The 15181-nt window shown below is 45.1% G+C and overlaps 1 protein-coding gene across 15 annotated transcripts in view; it reads left to right on the top strand.

Annotated features, from left to right (window-relative positions):
* Positions 1–15181, top strand: part of mrtfba (myocardin related transcription factor Ba) — a 297785-nt gene extending 282604 nt beyond the window's left edge. For all 15 annotated transcript variants that reach the window (XM_078240868.1, XM_078240871.1, XM_078240869.1 and 12 more), the window contains 4 exons: positions 1885–2043; positions 6242–6385; positions 7106–7166; positions 9466–15181. In XM_078240868.1, the coding sequence (XP_078096994.1) occupies positions 1885–2043; positions 6242–6385; positions 7106–7166; positions 9466–10004 (903 nt within the window). In that variant the 3' untranslated portion in view covers positions 10005–15181. The remainder of the gene's footprint in view (positions 1–1884; positions 2044–6241; positions 6386–7105; positions 7167–9465) is intronic.

Here is a 15181-nt window from a genome sequence, read left to right as displayed (position 1 = left end):
TCCAAGTCACTCACCATCCTGACTTGAAAATATATCACTGTTCCTTCACAGTCACTGGGTCAAAACCCTGGAATTCCCTCCCTAACAGCACTGTGGGTGCGGGTGCACTCAGTGGAGAGTGTGTGGGGGTCTGCGTGTGAGTTGGTGGGTATGCATGAGTGGTTGTGAATAGGGGTATTTTCTTAAATACCTGGGTATTTCTGGGATTTCATTTCAGCCTTGTGTCTTTAACCATTCTTAAGGTGGGTGAATGTTGCTTGTAATATGGCGCGAGATCAATGTTTTAATGCAGTAGACTGACAGGACTTTACTGAGAAATTATAATTTGAATTATAGAATCCCTACAGTGCAGAAGAGGCCATTCAACCCATCGAGTCTGCACTGACTCTGAGTATCTTACCCAGACCCTCTCCCCTGCCCTATCCCTGTAACCCCACACATTTCCCATGGCTAATCCCCCTAACTACACATCTAGGGACATCTAAGATGCAATTCAGCATGGCCAGTCCACCTAACCTGCACATCTTTGGAGGGTGGGAGGAAACGGGAACACCCGGAGGAAACCCACGCAGACACAGGGAGAATGTGCAAACCCACACAGACAGTGACCCAAGCCGGGAATGAACTCGGGTCCCTGGCGCTGTGAGGCAGCTGTGCTAACCACTGTGCCACCAAGCTGTGCTTAATAACTGCAATACTTCAAGTTATTAAGATACAATTAAATATTTACATTATGGTATTAAATGATCCTCCGTATTATAGATATAAGCAAAGGGCTCACAGAGCACATGTCACATCTGTTATAACACCATCAGAAGGGTGTCATTGGGACTGGGAACCTGACCTGTTTGGGAATTTGGAATTTTCTTCAAGATTGCATCCTCATCTACTTTCATTTGTACATTTTTCACAAGAACTGTGTAGTGCATTACTGACTAACCATTGTTCTCTGAAATGAAGACCTAACATAAAGCAATCATTTTAGACTGCAGCTATATTCTGGGAGTTAATTCAATCCTGTTCTGAGGAACTCTTCAGGAGCCCGACACAATCGCTAAATGACTTCCAATGAAGCCAGGGCAAGAGCTTTCATCCTTGATATTTTTGTACCTTGTATTTTCTTTTTACTTTCAGTGCTCTTTCCCGCCCCCATCGGCTGTGCAGGCAACCTGCTCCAGAACCTCTGGCTTGTCTTTGGCCTTTGCATTGGTTGTTAGAACTTGTGCAGGACCATCTTGAATTTCTCCTTTGCTGTCTTGTGTAGACTGCTTGAGATATGCCCCTACGGTGGCACGGTGGCACTGCTGCCACAGGGTCCCGGGTTCAATTCCCGGCTTGGGTCACTGTCTGTGCAGAGTCTGCACATTCTCACCGTGTCTGCGTGGGTTTCCTCCGGGTGCTCCGGTTTCCTCCCACAGTCCGAAAGACGTGCTGGTTAGGTGCATTGGCCATGTTAAATTCTCCCTCAGTGTAACCCGAACAGACGCCAGTGTGGCGACTAGGGGATTTTCACAGTAACTTCATTGCAGTGTTAATGTCAGCCTACTGGTGACAATAATAAATAAACCAAATGCTAGACAATTAGTGATAAATTTCCAAGACGGGGTGTAGTAAATATCCTGGAATATTTCTCCATTTTAATTATACTAAACAATGATTTATTGGTCATTACTTAATAATAAAATGTTAGATCCATAAGCTGCAATATGAAGGGTATATGATTTACTGAACTTTGCCATTTCAGGTTGTGAACTAAGGTACAATATTCCAGATTTGTTGGAAGAAAGTAATATTTATTCTGTTTTACATTGACCCTAGAGGATTAATATATGTTGTTCTGTGACTGTACAAAAAAAAGCTTTATGGAGACTTGTCAATCCACAGGTTTTTACATCCACATCAACGACCAATGCATTTCCAAACCACATTCAAACTGCAGCAACAGTGCCGCAGTGTTTCCTAAACACTTCAACAGCTAATGTGCATCACCCAAGGATAAGCAGTGTCAATACTCTACTCAATGGACCCAACTCTACACGCAAGGTAATTATAATATGAAATCCTGAGAGAAAGCTATGGCAGCATTCATTATTTTGTTTGTTTTGGCTCCACTTTTAAACATTTTATCAGTTGCCCCTATTGGAGAGGTGAATTTGTTGTTTGGGGCTTTGTGCTTTACATCGAGACAAGATAATCCTCCACTTTTTAAACACTCCTTGTAATATTCCCCCTCTCAGCCATTAACACAACCGATGGAAACTTCTTCCTGTCTCTTTCCTCCCTTTAGGAGCAGCAGCCTTAACTCCTGATCGGTTTGGAAGTCTTAATTCCATCAGCTTTTCTTCATAGTTTGCTGTTCCTTAGCAGTATTGGGGTGGCATGGTGGCACAGTGGTTAGCAGTGCTGTCTCACAGCGCCAGGGACACGGGTTCAATTCCTGGCTTGGGTCACTGTGCGGAGTCTGCACATTCTCCCCGTGTCTGCGTGGGTTTCCTCCGGGTGCTCCGGTTTCCTCCCACGGTTCAAAGATGTCCGGGTTAGGTGGTTTGGCCATGCTAAGTTGCCCCTTGGTGTCAGGGGGATTAGCAGGGTAAATACGTGGGGTTATGGGGATAGGGCCTGAATGGAATTGTGGTTGGTGCAGACTCGATGGGCTGAATGGTCTCCGTCTGCTCTGCATGATTCTTTGAGAAATGGCTTGGAAGGAACAGCTGTGATCAGTGGAGTTCAGGAGAAATATATTCTGTTAAAATACAAGAACAAACCTAGCTAGTAATGAAATAGCATGGAGGTATATAGAGATGAAAGTAAAATTGGAACGAAAGAACAAGGCATACACTATATAGTGGATAAGTGATGGAGTATTAGATATGCACCTGCAGAGAAAACATTTCCAGGTTACAGGGTAGGAACCGGTAAGTGGGATTAGCTGAGTTGTTTTTGCAAAGTTCTGGCACAAATATAATGGCCCAAATGGCCTCCTCCTGTGCTGTTACCATTCTACAACTCGAGGTATCTGATAACTGTGGACCTCCTGGTTCCAAAAGCTTTTTACCATTGGCAGGTTTTCCTCACTTCTTTAGTTCTCCGGTCGGCTAATTGACAGCAATTGGTTGTCAATAATTACTAACAACTCCCATTACAGCTCCCGCTGCTGTCGATGGAATTTTCAGTTGAGTGCACCCCTCTCCGCTGGAAAACCCGCAGCGGGGGTCCGCTGTCCGCAGGATCAGTCAGAGTGAACGGCAGCAAGATTTCAGCACGTATTTTAAAAACTTCCAAGAATTAAGTAGCTGAGAGTTTAATTGTTACATATCATTAAACAGAAAATATACTCCACACACATGTAAATGAAGAGGATGTAGACTGTGTTGTTGCAATGAGTTTGATCTATCTTTCTGACATTAACACTTTGATATACATTTTTTATATACATATACTTCAATTAAATGAGGTTATTCATGAAGACCCCGCCTTCTCAACCTCGCCCCTCGCCTGAGGTGACCCTCAGATTAAATCTCCACCTGTCAGCTTTTGCCCTCAAAGAGCAGCCTACGTCAGAGCGTCCTACAGTGCAGAAGGAGGCCATTTGGCCCATCGAGTCTGTACCGAGCACAATGCCACACAGGCCCTATCCCCATAACCCATGCATTTACCCTAGCTAGTTCCCCTGACACTAAGGGGTAATTTAGCATGGCCAATCCACCTAACCCGCACATCTTTGAAGTGTGGGAGGAAACCGGAGGAAACCCACGCAGACACGGGGAGAATGTGCAGACTCTGCACAGACAGTGACCCGAGGCCGGAATTGAACCCGGGTCCCTGGCACTGTGCCACCATGCCGCCCCAGGTGTGCTGATCATCTTAGGACGACAGCGACTTTACATTTAGAAACATAGAAAAACTACAGCACAAACAGGCCCTTCGGCCCACAAGTTGTGCCGAACACATGCCTACCTTCTAGACCTACCTATAACCCTCCATCCTATTAAGCTCCATGTACTCATCAAGGAGTCTCTTAGAAGACCCTATTGAGTTCGCCTCCACCACCACTGACGGCAGCCGATTCCACTCGCCCACCACCCTCTGTGTGAAAAACTTAACCCTAACATCTCCCCTGTACCTACCCCCCAGCACCTTAAACCTGTGTCCTCTCGTAGCAGACATTTCCACCCTGGGAAAAGGCCTCTGAGAGTCCACTCGATCTGTGCCTCTCAACATCTTATACACCTCTATTAGGTCTCCTCTCATCCTTCGTCTCTCCAAGGAGAAAAGACCGAGCTCCCTCAGCCTATCCTCATAAGGCATGCCACTCAATCCAGGCAACATCCTTGTAAATCTCCTCTGCACCCTTTCAATCTTTTCAACATCCTTCCTATAGTGAGGCGACCAGAACTGAGCACAGTACTCCAAGTGGGGTCTGACGAGGGTCTTGTATAGCTGCATCATTATCCCCGGACTCCCAAACTCAATCCCTTGATTGATAAAGGCCAGCACACCATACGCCTTCTTAACCACCTCCTCCACCTGCGGGACTGATTTCAGAGTCCTATGGACCCGGACCCCAAGGTCCTTCTGATCCTCTACAGTGCTAAGAGTCTTTCCCTTTACATTGTACTCCTTCATCCCATTTGACCTACCAAAATGGACCACGACGCATTTATCTGGGTTGAAGTCCATCTGCCACTTGTCCGCCCAGTCTTGCATCCTATCTATGTCCCTCTGTAACTTCTGACATCCCTCCAGACTATCCACAACCCCACCAACCTTCGTATCGTCGGCAAACTTACCAACCTATCCCTCCGCTTACTCATCCAGGTCATTTATGAAAATGACAAACAGCAAGGGTCCCAGAACAGATCCTTGGGGCACACCACTGGTGACCGACCTCCATTTAGAAAAAGACCCATCTATACCCACTCTCTGCCTCCTTTGGGCAAGCCAGTTCTGGATCCACCGGGCAGCAGCCCCTTGGATCCCATGCCCTCTCACTTTTTCGAGAAGCCTTGCATGGGGGACCTTATCGAACGCCTTGCTAAAATCCATATAAACCACATCTACCACCTTCCCTTCGTCAATGTGTTTCGTCACATTTTTGAAGAACTCCACCAGGCTCGTAAGGCACGATCTGCCCTTGACAAAGCCATGCTGAGTATTCTTGAGCATACTAAACCTCTCTAAATGCTAGATAGTACAGATTCTATATTCCCCAGAATTGGTCCCAATACCTCAGGAATCCAAATTGCTCCCTCCTACACCATCTCCCCAGCCACACATTCGTCTGATCTATTCTTCTATTCTTACTCTTGCTAGAATCCATCACACCAGGCAAACAACTGAAAGAAGCAAAAAGAAAGAATAGGTCAACCCTTTGGCAAACTGGGACATCAGGACCATATGCATGACATTGGCAGATGATTAAGACTGGTCGATAAGCGCAAATAGCAGTGATAAACATGGAACGTCATAGGTTGAACATTGACATGCCTCCCCTACAAGAGACCACCCTTGCCAAGATTACTGATGCAAATTGTCATGTGGAAATACTATGTTGTGGCAATAACAGAAACCTAGCTCAAAGAAAACTGGGACTGAGTATTAAATATTTCTGGATGCATGGTGTTTAGGAATTGGAATGGAAGAAAAGGGAGGGGGTGGCAGTGTTGTTTCAGGTATTTATAAAGGTTGGTGGTATGGTAGTGCTGGGGGTGTCCTAGAGACGTCAAGGACAAAATCTATTTGGCTAGCGCTGAGGAATTAAAAAAGAAATAATTACATTGCTTGGTGTGGTTTATAGGTCACCACATAGTAGAAAATATGTACTATATTTGCAAGGATACTACAGAGAGTTGCAAGATGTATAGGGTAGTTATAATGGGGAACTTTAATATCAGAATTAGATTGGGATAGTGGTAAGGTTAAAGGCAGAGAGGGGCAAAAGTTCCTTAAGTGTGTTCAGGGAAGTTTTCTATAGTATGTTTCCAGTCCAAAGAGAAAGGAGCCACTGCTAGTCCTGGTTCTCAGGAACAAGATGAGTCAAGTGGATCAAGTGTTCATAGGAGAACATTTAGGGACAGCAATCATTGTATCATACTTTACTTCAATTGTAAGGTTAATTATATAATTGTGTCTGAAATTTAGAACATCCTTTATCAGTCTATTTCAGTTAACTGAAGGTTATTTTATGGAAGAATTGTATTTCCATTCTTGGATTAATGATTCATTCTCCGTGTCTCTGCAGTCCGGAGCCCCCACTTCGCCACCTCAGTCCCAGCAGCAGCTAGTGCTGCCGCACTCAGCATACAGTAACCCTGCTTCAAAGACAAAAGATCCCCCTCGATATGAAGAAGCTGTCAAGCAGTCTCGCAACTTAAAACACCAGGAGGTAAGGAGTTAAATCAGGCGAACACTGAATCAAACTGTGACGTATTGGACACGAGAGATAACAGAGCCAGTGATGTAGAGAGGGACTGACAGAGTCACAGCTAATTAATGTAAGTGCTTCATACACTCTCCCTCCCTCCCTCCCACATGTACTTGATTAACTGTCATGGGAACAAGGCCACAATGTTGGAAAGGTGGCCAGTTCGAACCCCACCCCGCCGACCTCCACACCAGCTGCACTCTGACCCAGACCTTCCCCGCCCTCCCCACACCATCAGAACACAGACCTGGACCCCCCCCGCCCCACCACCAGCATCACGCCAATCCGGATGTTCTCCACCCCCCACCGCACTCTCCTCATCCCCAGCAACACATTATTCAATAGACAAATTTAGAAATCTCCTTGTGTGAAGAGCAAACAACGCTTGGGTTGAGCGTCTGGGTGGAGCAGAATGTGTGAATTATTTCAGAACCATTTGTACATCGTGTTAAGGGAAGCTTAAAGGGTTTTACCAGCTGTGGATCAGCTAAGAAGCCTTTCTCCCTCTGTATTTGTTCTATTACTAAACTCCAACGCTGTATCCCTGCTTTGTAATCATTGTACATCTGAAACTCTTTCACACTGCCGAGTGAGCAATAATCTGAGGAACGCAGACTGTCAGTAGGTTGTATGTAGAACACGTTGCATTTTTTGTAACCCTAACGATGGATTTTTGTGTAGGTGTTCAGCGCACACAGTCAACAGATGGATGATCTTTTTGATATCCTAATTGAGAGCGGAGGTAAGGTGAATTTGTTATATTGACACCATGAACTGAGCTAGTCGACTCATGTTGGTGAAATGCATGTTTGGTTCTGTCGAAGATGAAGAAGTGAGGCTGTTTGCCAGCATACGATCTTAATTGTTTGAACAGATATTTTACCGTATACTGACCTCATCCCCAAAACCTGAGCTGGAATTTGAGAGAATGGGTGATTAAGGTTTTCTATCTGAATCTCTTAAGTATCTGAAAGAACGGAAGCACAGGGCTGGCTCTGCCACGGTACAACTGCATCACGCGCATGATTATCTGTAAGCGCATAATATTGTTTATTAACCCTTTTGCTGTGATGGGGATAGAATGTTCCATCATTAATGCCATGGGAAAGGTCACGCTTGGAAGGCTAATGTCGTTCAGCGTGATTTATGCCATTGTGTGTCTGCCAGATTCTATTGTGAATTTTAAATAGATAATGTCCTTGTCATTTTTCTGTTGTCACCTTAAGAAAGTTTCAGTAAGTTTGCCGATGACACAAAGATTGGCCGGGTGGTTAACAGTGAGGTTGGGTGTCTTGGGTTACAGGAAGACATAGACGAGATGGTCAAATGGGCGGATAAGTGGCAAATGGAATTTAACCCTGAAAAGTGTGAGGTGATGCACTTTGGAAGGAGTAATTTGACGAGGAAGTATTCTATGAAAGGTCTGACACTGGGAAGTTCCGAGGAACAAAGGGACCTTGGCGTGTTTGTCCATAGATCTCTGAAGGCGGAAAGGCAGGTTAATAGGGTGGTGAAAAAGGCATATGACACACTCGCCTTTATCAATCGGGGTATAGATTACAAAAGCAGAGAGGTTCATGATGGAGTTGTGTAGAACTTTGGTGAGGCCACAGCTGGAGCACTGTGTGCAGCTCTGGTCACCACATTATAGGAAGGACGTGAACGCACTGGAGGGGGTGCAGAGGAGATTCACCAGGATGCTGCCTGGGATGGAACATTTAAGTTATAAAGAGAGGTTGGATAGGCTTGGGTTGATTTCTCTTGAGCAAAGACTGAGGGGTGACCTGATTGAGGTGTTCAAGATTATGAGGGGCATGGAGAGGGTGGAAAGGGAGCAGCTGTTCCCCTTAGTTGAAGGGTCAGTTATGAGGGAAACAAGTTAAAAGTGAGGGGTGGGAGATTTAAGGGAAAACGTTTTTTACTCAGAGGGTGGTGACGGTCTGGAATGCGCTGCCTGGGAGGGTGGTGGAGGCGGGATGCCTCACATCCTTTAAAAAGTATCTGGATGAGTACTTGCCACGCCATAACATTCAAGGCTATGGGCCAAGTGCTGGCAAGTGGGGTAAGGTGGGCAGGTCAGGGCCTTTCATGCGTTGGTGTGGATTCACTGGGCTGAAGGGCGTCTTCTGCACTGTAGTAATCTGTGATTGTGAAATATAATTTGGTCTGGAGTGCAGATTTAGGAAGGAACCACACAACATGATATGGGATTGTTCCAATTCCAATTCTCTTCCCCACACCTAGTGGTGCACCAAGCAGACCTTTGTCTGTTTCCAAAGATAGTAATTCCCACGGGGGTTGGTTAGCTCAGTTGGAGGACAACTGGTTTGCGATGCAAAGCAACGCCAACAGCGTAGGTTAAATTCCCGTACCGGCTGAGGTTATTCATGAAGGCCCCGTCTTCTCAACCTTGATCCTCGCCTGAGGTGTGGCGATCTCCAGTTAAATCACCACCAGTCAGCTCTCCCTCGCAAAGGGGAGAGCAACCTGTGGTCATCTGGGACTATGGCAACTTTACCTTTAATTCCTGGAACAGGTCCCTAGTCTGTCGCCAGGTGCTTATAGCGTGAGGGGCGCCACTCCACATCAAGCGTGGCTGACCAGGATTCTCTCCTGCTCTTACCGCCAGCCATTGGCGTGTTTGGAAGGATTTTGCAGGTTGACACTCAACCTGTTTGGCCGTGTTATGAACGCACCTTCTTTGGACATCAAGTCCCGGGGTGTGACTCGAACCTGGAGCTTCTGGCTCCTGTAGGGAATTCTAGTGTTTCTAAATAGTTACTTTTTAAAGAGTTTACTTCATTTTCTACAGTTTTGTATCTTCCTATTTTGCTAAATTCAAATAATTGTGGGAACGGTGCTTAAGAAACCGATTCATTACCACTGATTACATGCACGAAGACTCCTTAAATATTGTTAGGTACGTGAAACACTCGAATTTAGCTATTTCCCAATTGTTACCGAGTAAAATTGTTACAATATAGTTTTTTAAAAGTGCAGTCCTAATGACACTGACTTTACCGCCTTCTGTTGTGCAACAGAGATTTCACCCATTGTAAAGGAAGAATCATTGCCTGCTACCAAGATGAGAGCTGTTGTAGCCAACATCTCCTCCTTGCCCGTGAACACGGCATTGTCTCGTCCACCAGCGCGGGTTCAGATGGCACCTCCGCCCCTCTCCCTCGAATCAACTAACGATCTCACCATTGGTTCAGAAAATCAACTGGAGGCCTTTCTGGATGGCACGCTGTCACCTGGCGCCAATATTCCTCAAATGGCAGTCGGTCAAGAAGGCTCGGATCCACTTCCTTTAATGGAGGCTCTTCAGAACGATCTACTGAGTGCGCCCAGCATCCTGGACCAGCACCATTCTGCGATGGAGACCTGTGACATGCATTTTACCGCAGAAAGTTCTTGCCTGAGCTTGGACCTCCCCGACACTAATTTGGACGGTATGGAGTGGCTGGACCTGACGATGCCCGTTTCCAACACAGGGCTCACTCCCATTCACAGTGCTGCTCCGAGTGTGTTTTCCACTGATTTCCTGGATAGTCACGATCTTCAACTCCATTGGGAGTAATCCGACCTGGCTCAGTGGCACCTGAACAACATCAATATGCTTTCTTAGTGTTGTGTGAATCGTCTAGTAATGATTAGTACTCTCATGTCGTAACAAAAGAAGCCAAGTTGAGATTCTCTGGTTCTCTCCACTTTATTGTCTCTAGATTGATGAGTGGGCAGTGACCAAAAAAAAAAAAGAGCGGTCATTCAGGGCAAACTGACAATCCTATGTATAGTCCGGCCATTTTAAGGCTCTGTACTGTAATGTAACATTTTATTCTGGTGTCAGTGGTAATTACTGTTCCGGTGAAGTGGAGATTGAAATTGTAAAGAATTTCTTCTTCAGACGAACGTTCCTCGGGATGGCTGAGCCATGGTGCATGGTAGTGACGTTTATCACACTGGCTGGTTCAGTGAGTTTTTAATCAGTCTGAGTGAGGTATTCCAATCTTTTGAATGCAGAGATGTTTTTGAACTAGCTAATCTTTTCCTACTTTGTACGTTTTGTTTTAATGTTCGTTTCAGTAATGTTTTCATCCGTTTTATTACACAAAGATTACCCGGGTCCAGGGGGAAAAAAAAATCATCCTGTTTGTAATGTCCATCGATACTGACCCTGTAGATATTGGGTGTAATTCTTAGATCACTGTTAATTCTGCAAAACCATGTGAGTACCATATCTCAACCAGAAACTTATCTCTCTTACTTCAGGCAATTAATTTTTCACTGGAATCTGTACATTTCAATGCTAATTAATAATAACAAGCCTGGGGCACCTTTTCCTCTACCAGTCCACCTGTTAATTTTCATATTTAATCCGCTTCTTCAACATACAAAGGTGGACAAGGCTCTGCAACATTTAACCAATCTCCCAAAAGGAGAATGAGCAGGGTGAATTATTCCAAGGCCAAACAGGTTCCTAAAGCCTCTGTTTTTTTGTTAAATATGAATTGGATCTTACAATCGACCAGGATTTGGCGATATTTACATTCATGACTTGCATATTTTCTTTTATAAAACTGAGTTCACAAATCATTTTTGGAGGCCATTCCAACCGAAGAGCAATTATGAGAGAATGTGGCACAGGGGTTAGCGCTGCTGCCTCTCAGTGCCAGGGACCCGTGGCAGCACGGTGGCACAGTGGTTAGCACTGCTGCCTCTCAGCACCAGGGACCCGTGGCAGCACGGTGGCACAGTGGTTAGCACTGCTGCCTCACAGTGCCAGGGACCCGTGGCAGCACGGTGGCACAGTGGTTAGCACTGCTGCCTCTCAGCGCCAGGGACCCGGGTGGCACAGTGGTTAGCACCGCTGCCTCTCAGCACCAAGGACCCGGGCGGCATGGTGGCACAGTGGTTAGCACTGCTGCCTCACAGCGCCAGGGACCCAGGTTCAATTCCGACCTCGGGTCTCTATCTGTGTGAAGTTTGCACATTCTCCCCATGTCTGCGTGGGTTTCTTCCCACAGTCCAAAGATGTGCGGGTTAGGATGATTGGCCATGCTGAATTGCCCCTAGTGTCAAGGGGATTAGCAGGGTAAATATATGGAGTTACGGGAATAGGGTCTGGGTGGTCGGTGCAGACTCGATGGGCCGAATGGCCTCCTTCTGCACTGTAGGGATTCTATTCTATAAATGCAGCAGAGCTGGTGTGATGGGTTCTTTAAGAATTAGCAAGATGCCCGCATAATGTTTGGACTTGAAACTGTGAAGGAGCCATCTATTTGAAAATCCATTTGGAGAGCTTTAATCAGTCATTGACATGTTTGAGATATTGGAACGCTTCATGTTCCTGATGTGTGACAGCCCTGACCCAACAGCTTCATGGCCCTGTGTGTTCTCCTGCTCTCCCGAAAAAAGGATTTGCCAAACACTTTATGAATGAAACTAGTTTAGTGAAATGGTGCGATATAATGAAATGCAACGTGTCGTTTTGATGCAATTATCAGTCAATGGGTGCAAGATGTAGAAAATGCAGATTTTTAATCAAATGCAGACCCGTAATTTTTTTTAAAATCAAAGCAGGGTTGAGGGTTTTGAGGAGATGAAATTGTCTGTTTTACAAGTGAATTAAATGTAGTGCGGAGAATGTAAATATAATTGCCTTTACCAGTTCTGGAATCTATTCAAAAATCTTCAGATGATTCAGCAGACAGCAGAACGAGTGGGTATTTGATGTCACTGTCCCTGGTTTGTCCTCCGTAATGCTTTATATTCAGATGGTTAATTTCAGAGAATGCGGGACTGTGTAAACTTCCCAAATGTGGTGCAACCCACAGTTTAAGAAGTAAGGTTTGGAGTTTGAATGTTTTTGCTGTTTAAAGTGACTTAGCTCGTGGGGTATTCTTTCCACAATGAAATGATCTTTTTGAGGGATTGTTGATTAGGCCAATTGTTTCACAAGTCTGCTTTTGTGCCTGTATGTCTGGGTCAGCAGAGAGGCAGGAGCAAACTGAAAGCCAAACGTTTCACTGTCACTGAATGTCTTGTCAAAGTTACACTAATTACATCATTTCTGAAAATTGAACTCAGTAATGTGATAAATGCCAGTATTTCAGAAATGAATGCCACAGCACCAAAATATTACTGTAGTGATGAAAATCTCTCCGCGTTTAGTGCCCAGCTTACACACACACTCAGACACACACACACCCCGCTTCACAGAAGGAACTGAGGTATCTTCCAATGCTGCACTTAACCAGGATATATAGATAGAGCAGCAACCCAGGGTCACTGATTCTGCCGTCACCCTTGTGAAAAGTATCATTTTGATAGTTGCAGCCTTGCGGTAATGGCAGAGCCATTATTTGGGATTGGCATGTGGGCAGTCCGGGCCACAACCTGGATGGCACGGTGGCACTGTGGTTAGCACTGCTGCCTCACAGCGCCAGCGACCTGGATTTGATTCCCAGCTTGGGTCACTGTCTGTGTGGAGTTTTGCACGTTCTCCCCGTGTCTGCGTGGGTTTCCTCCGGGTGCTCCGGTTTCCTCCCACAGTTCAAAGATGTGCGGGTTAGGTGGATTGGCCATGCTAAATTGCCCCTTAGTGTCGGGGGACTAGCAGGGTAAATAAGTGGGGCTATGGGGATAGGGGTTGAGTGGGATTGTGGTCGGTGCAGACTCGATGGGCCAAATGGCCTCCTTCTGCACTGTAGGGTTTCTATGATTTCTATGACAATCTGCATTGTACAACACACATGGGTCTCATTGGGTTGAAGCAGCCATATGCTTTCTCAATGTCCCAATCCTGCCATCTTTCACACAGGAGTGGAAGTTCCTTCAGTAGAAGTACGGTCTATTTCAACCACAGATTGGTGTTACATTAAAGTTGGAGGTGCAGGAGGGCTCTCAATTCTGGGTCACGATCCCAGAAATGGCCATGGCAAGATGTCAGACACAATCTGTTAGGGGCAGCAATCAACTGGCAGAGCCTCTGGCCTCCTCCACCATGGGGCCAGCAGCAAGAATGGCAGCTTTGTCATGGAGGCTCCTTCAGTCTGAGTGTACCAGCTGCCACTGCCCCACAAGCTCGATTAGCAGAGACATCCGTCTCCGTTAAGAGCTGCAATGGTTGGCCTTCTGCTGGGAGAAACCCCAGCCAACAAATTAATAATAAAAAACCGCGGTGCTTTGACCTCCCACTCCCTCTACTCTGCCCAGGCCTCCGACTCAGCGGTGACCCGGATTGGGGTCAGGGAAATCTCGACCCATTGCCAGGATAGGGATGGATTGCCCTCCCAGTATCCTCGGCAGGTAAGGAGCTGTTGCCACGACTCGTCCACCTCTGAGAAAAGCACGTGGTGGTTTGAATATGGCATGGAGCTGGCCCAACATTATTCCATCAAAATCTCTGCCCTCCCACATGCATCCTCATGTGCTTCACAGTGCCAGGGACCTGGGTTCGATTCCTGGCTTGGGTCACTGTCTGTGTGGAGTTTGAATGTTCTCTCCCGTGTCTGCGTGGGTTTCCTCCGGTTTCCTCCCACATTCTGAAAAGACGTGCTGGTGAGGTGCATTGACCTGAACAGATGCCAGAGTGTGGCGACGAGGGGAATTTCACAGTGACTTCATTACAGTGTTAATGTAAGCCTTACTTGTGACTCATAAATAAACTTTTAATTTTAATTTTTTTTATCCCTCCACGGATTGAGGGAAATTCATCACTTCAGAGCAGTTAACTTGCATTTGCTCAACAGATACAATTAACTACAGATATTTACAAATTTACCCTCACGTAGACTCACGAATAGATATTTTTGGAAGGAAATAAGAAGGGAATTTATATTTTTGTGCCAGAATATATTTTCTAGCTGTTGTTGGATTACTTTCCAAAATGCAATGGCATTAAGAATCATCCTAGTAGATGTATTATTTAGGAGTTATTATGGGTGGCTCCTTGATTTGAACAAAGAATTTAGTGCAGGATTGCATTCAGCCTCGTAATCTACCCAATAATGAATCCAAACAATAGAATCTCATTGCTAATTGTTGATTATTGAGAGGTAGGCAACTTCTCTCATTGAACTGTGCTGGAATGTAAGCTTGTCAAGCAGAAACCAATGATGAAAGGTGAAATCTTCATGTGGTAAACATAATGAAATATATATTTTCCAATATAATCGTGTTGGTTTCAGGAGTATTGGGTGGTTAGACTAGATTTGCCTATGATCCTGGAACGTAAATCAAGCAATTACCAAAGAAAGAAAAAAAATTCTTTACCCCTGAATAAGTTAGAAGTAGACCTTCACAGTGGAATACATTAAATATTAGACATTGCTTTTCAATAGTAAGAATGCATTTTGTACAAGATGTTTTTCACAGCCACACCATGTCTTAGCATCTCAATTTATTATCAAATTGTTGACAAACTCCAAAATTGAAATCCTGTACATTTTAGCACTAGATATTTCGTATAACCTTTTGGGGGTCCAGGAAAAATGTAATATGTGTGTTTCTTGTAGATCATGCCATAATGCCTTTGTAATAACGATTTGCACCGTGAGAAATTCCATATCATGTTCAAAATACCGTATGTTTTGCACATTTGTATATATATGTAATGCATATTTTTATATGTGTTTGAGTACATTTATCTGCAAAAGCCTTGTAAATATTGGCAGTGTTGTAGTTCCTGATGATTCTGTATCTCAGCAATTTTGCATTACTGCTATGTTTCAATAAAATGTTAATGTACTGTGA

Source organism: Mustelus asterias, chromosome 23 (assembly GCF_964213995.1).
Source record: "Mustelus asterias chromosome 23, sMusAst1.hap1.1, whole genome shotgun sequence".
NCBI classification, from domain to species: domain Eukaryota; kingdom Metazoa; phylum Chordata; class Chondrichthyes; order Carcharhiniformes; family Triakidae; genus Mustelus; species Mustelus asterias.
Note: the sequence above shows the minus strand (reverse complement) of the source record. Positions and strands in the feature narration are given on the sequence as shown.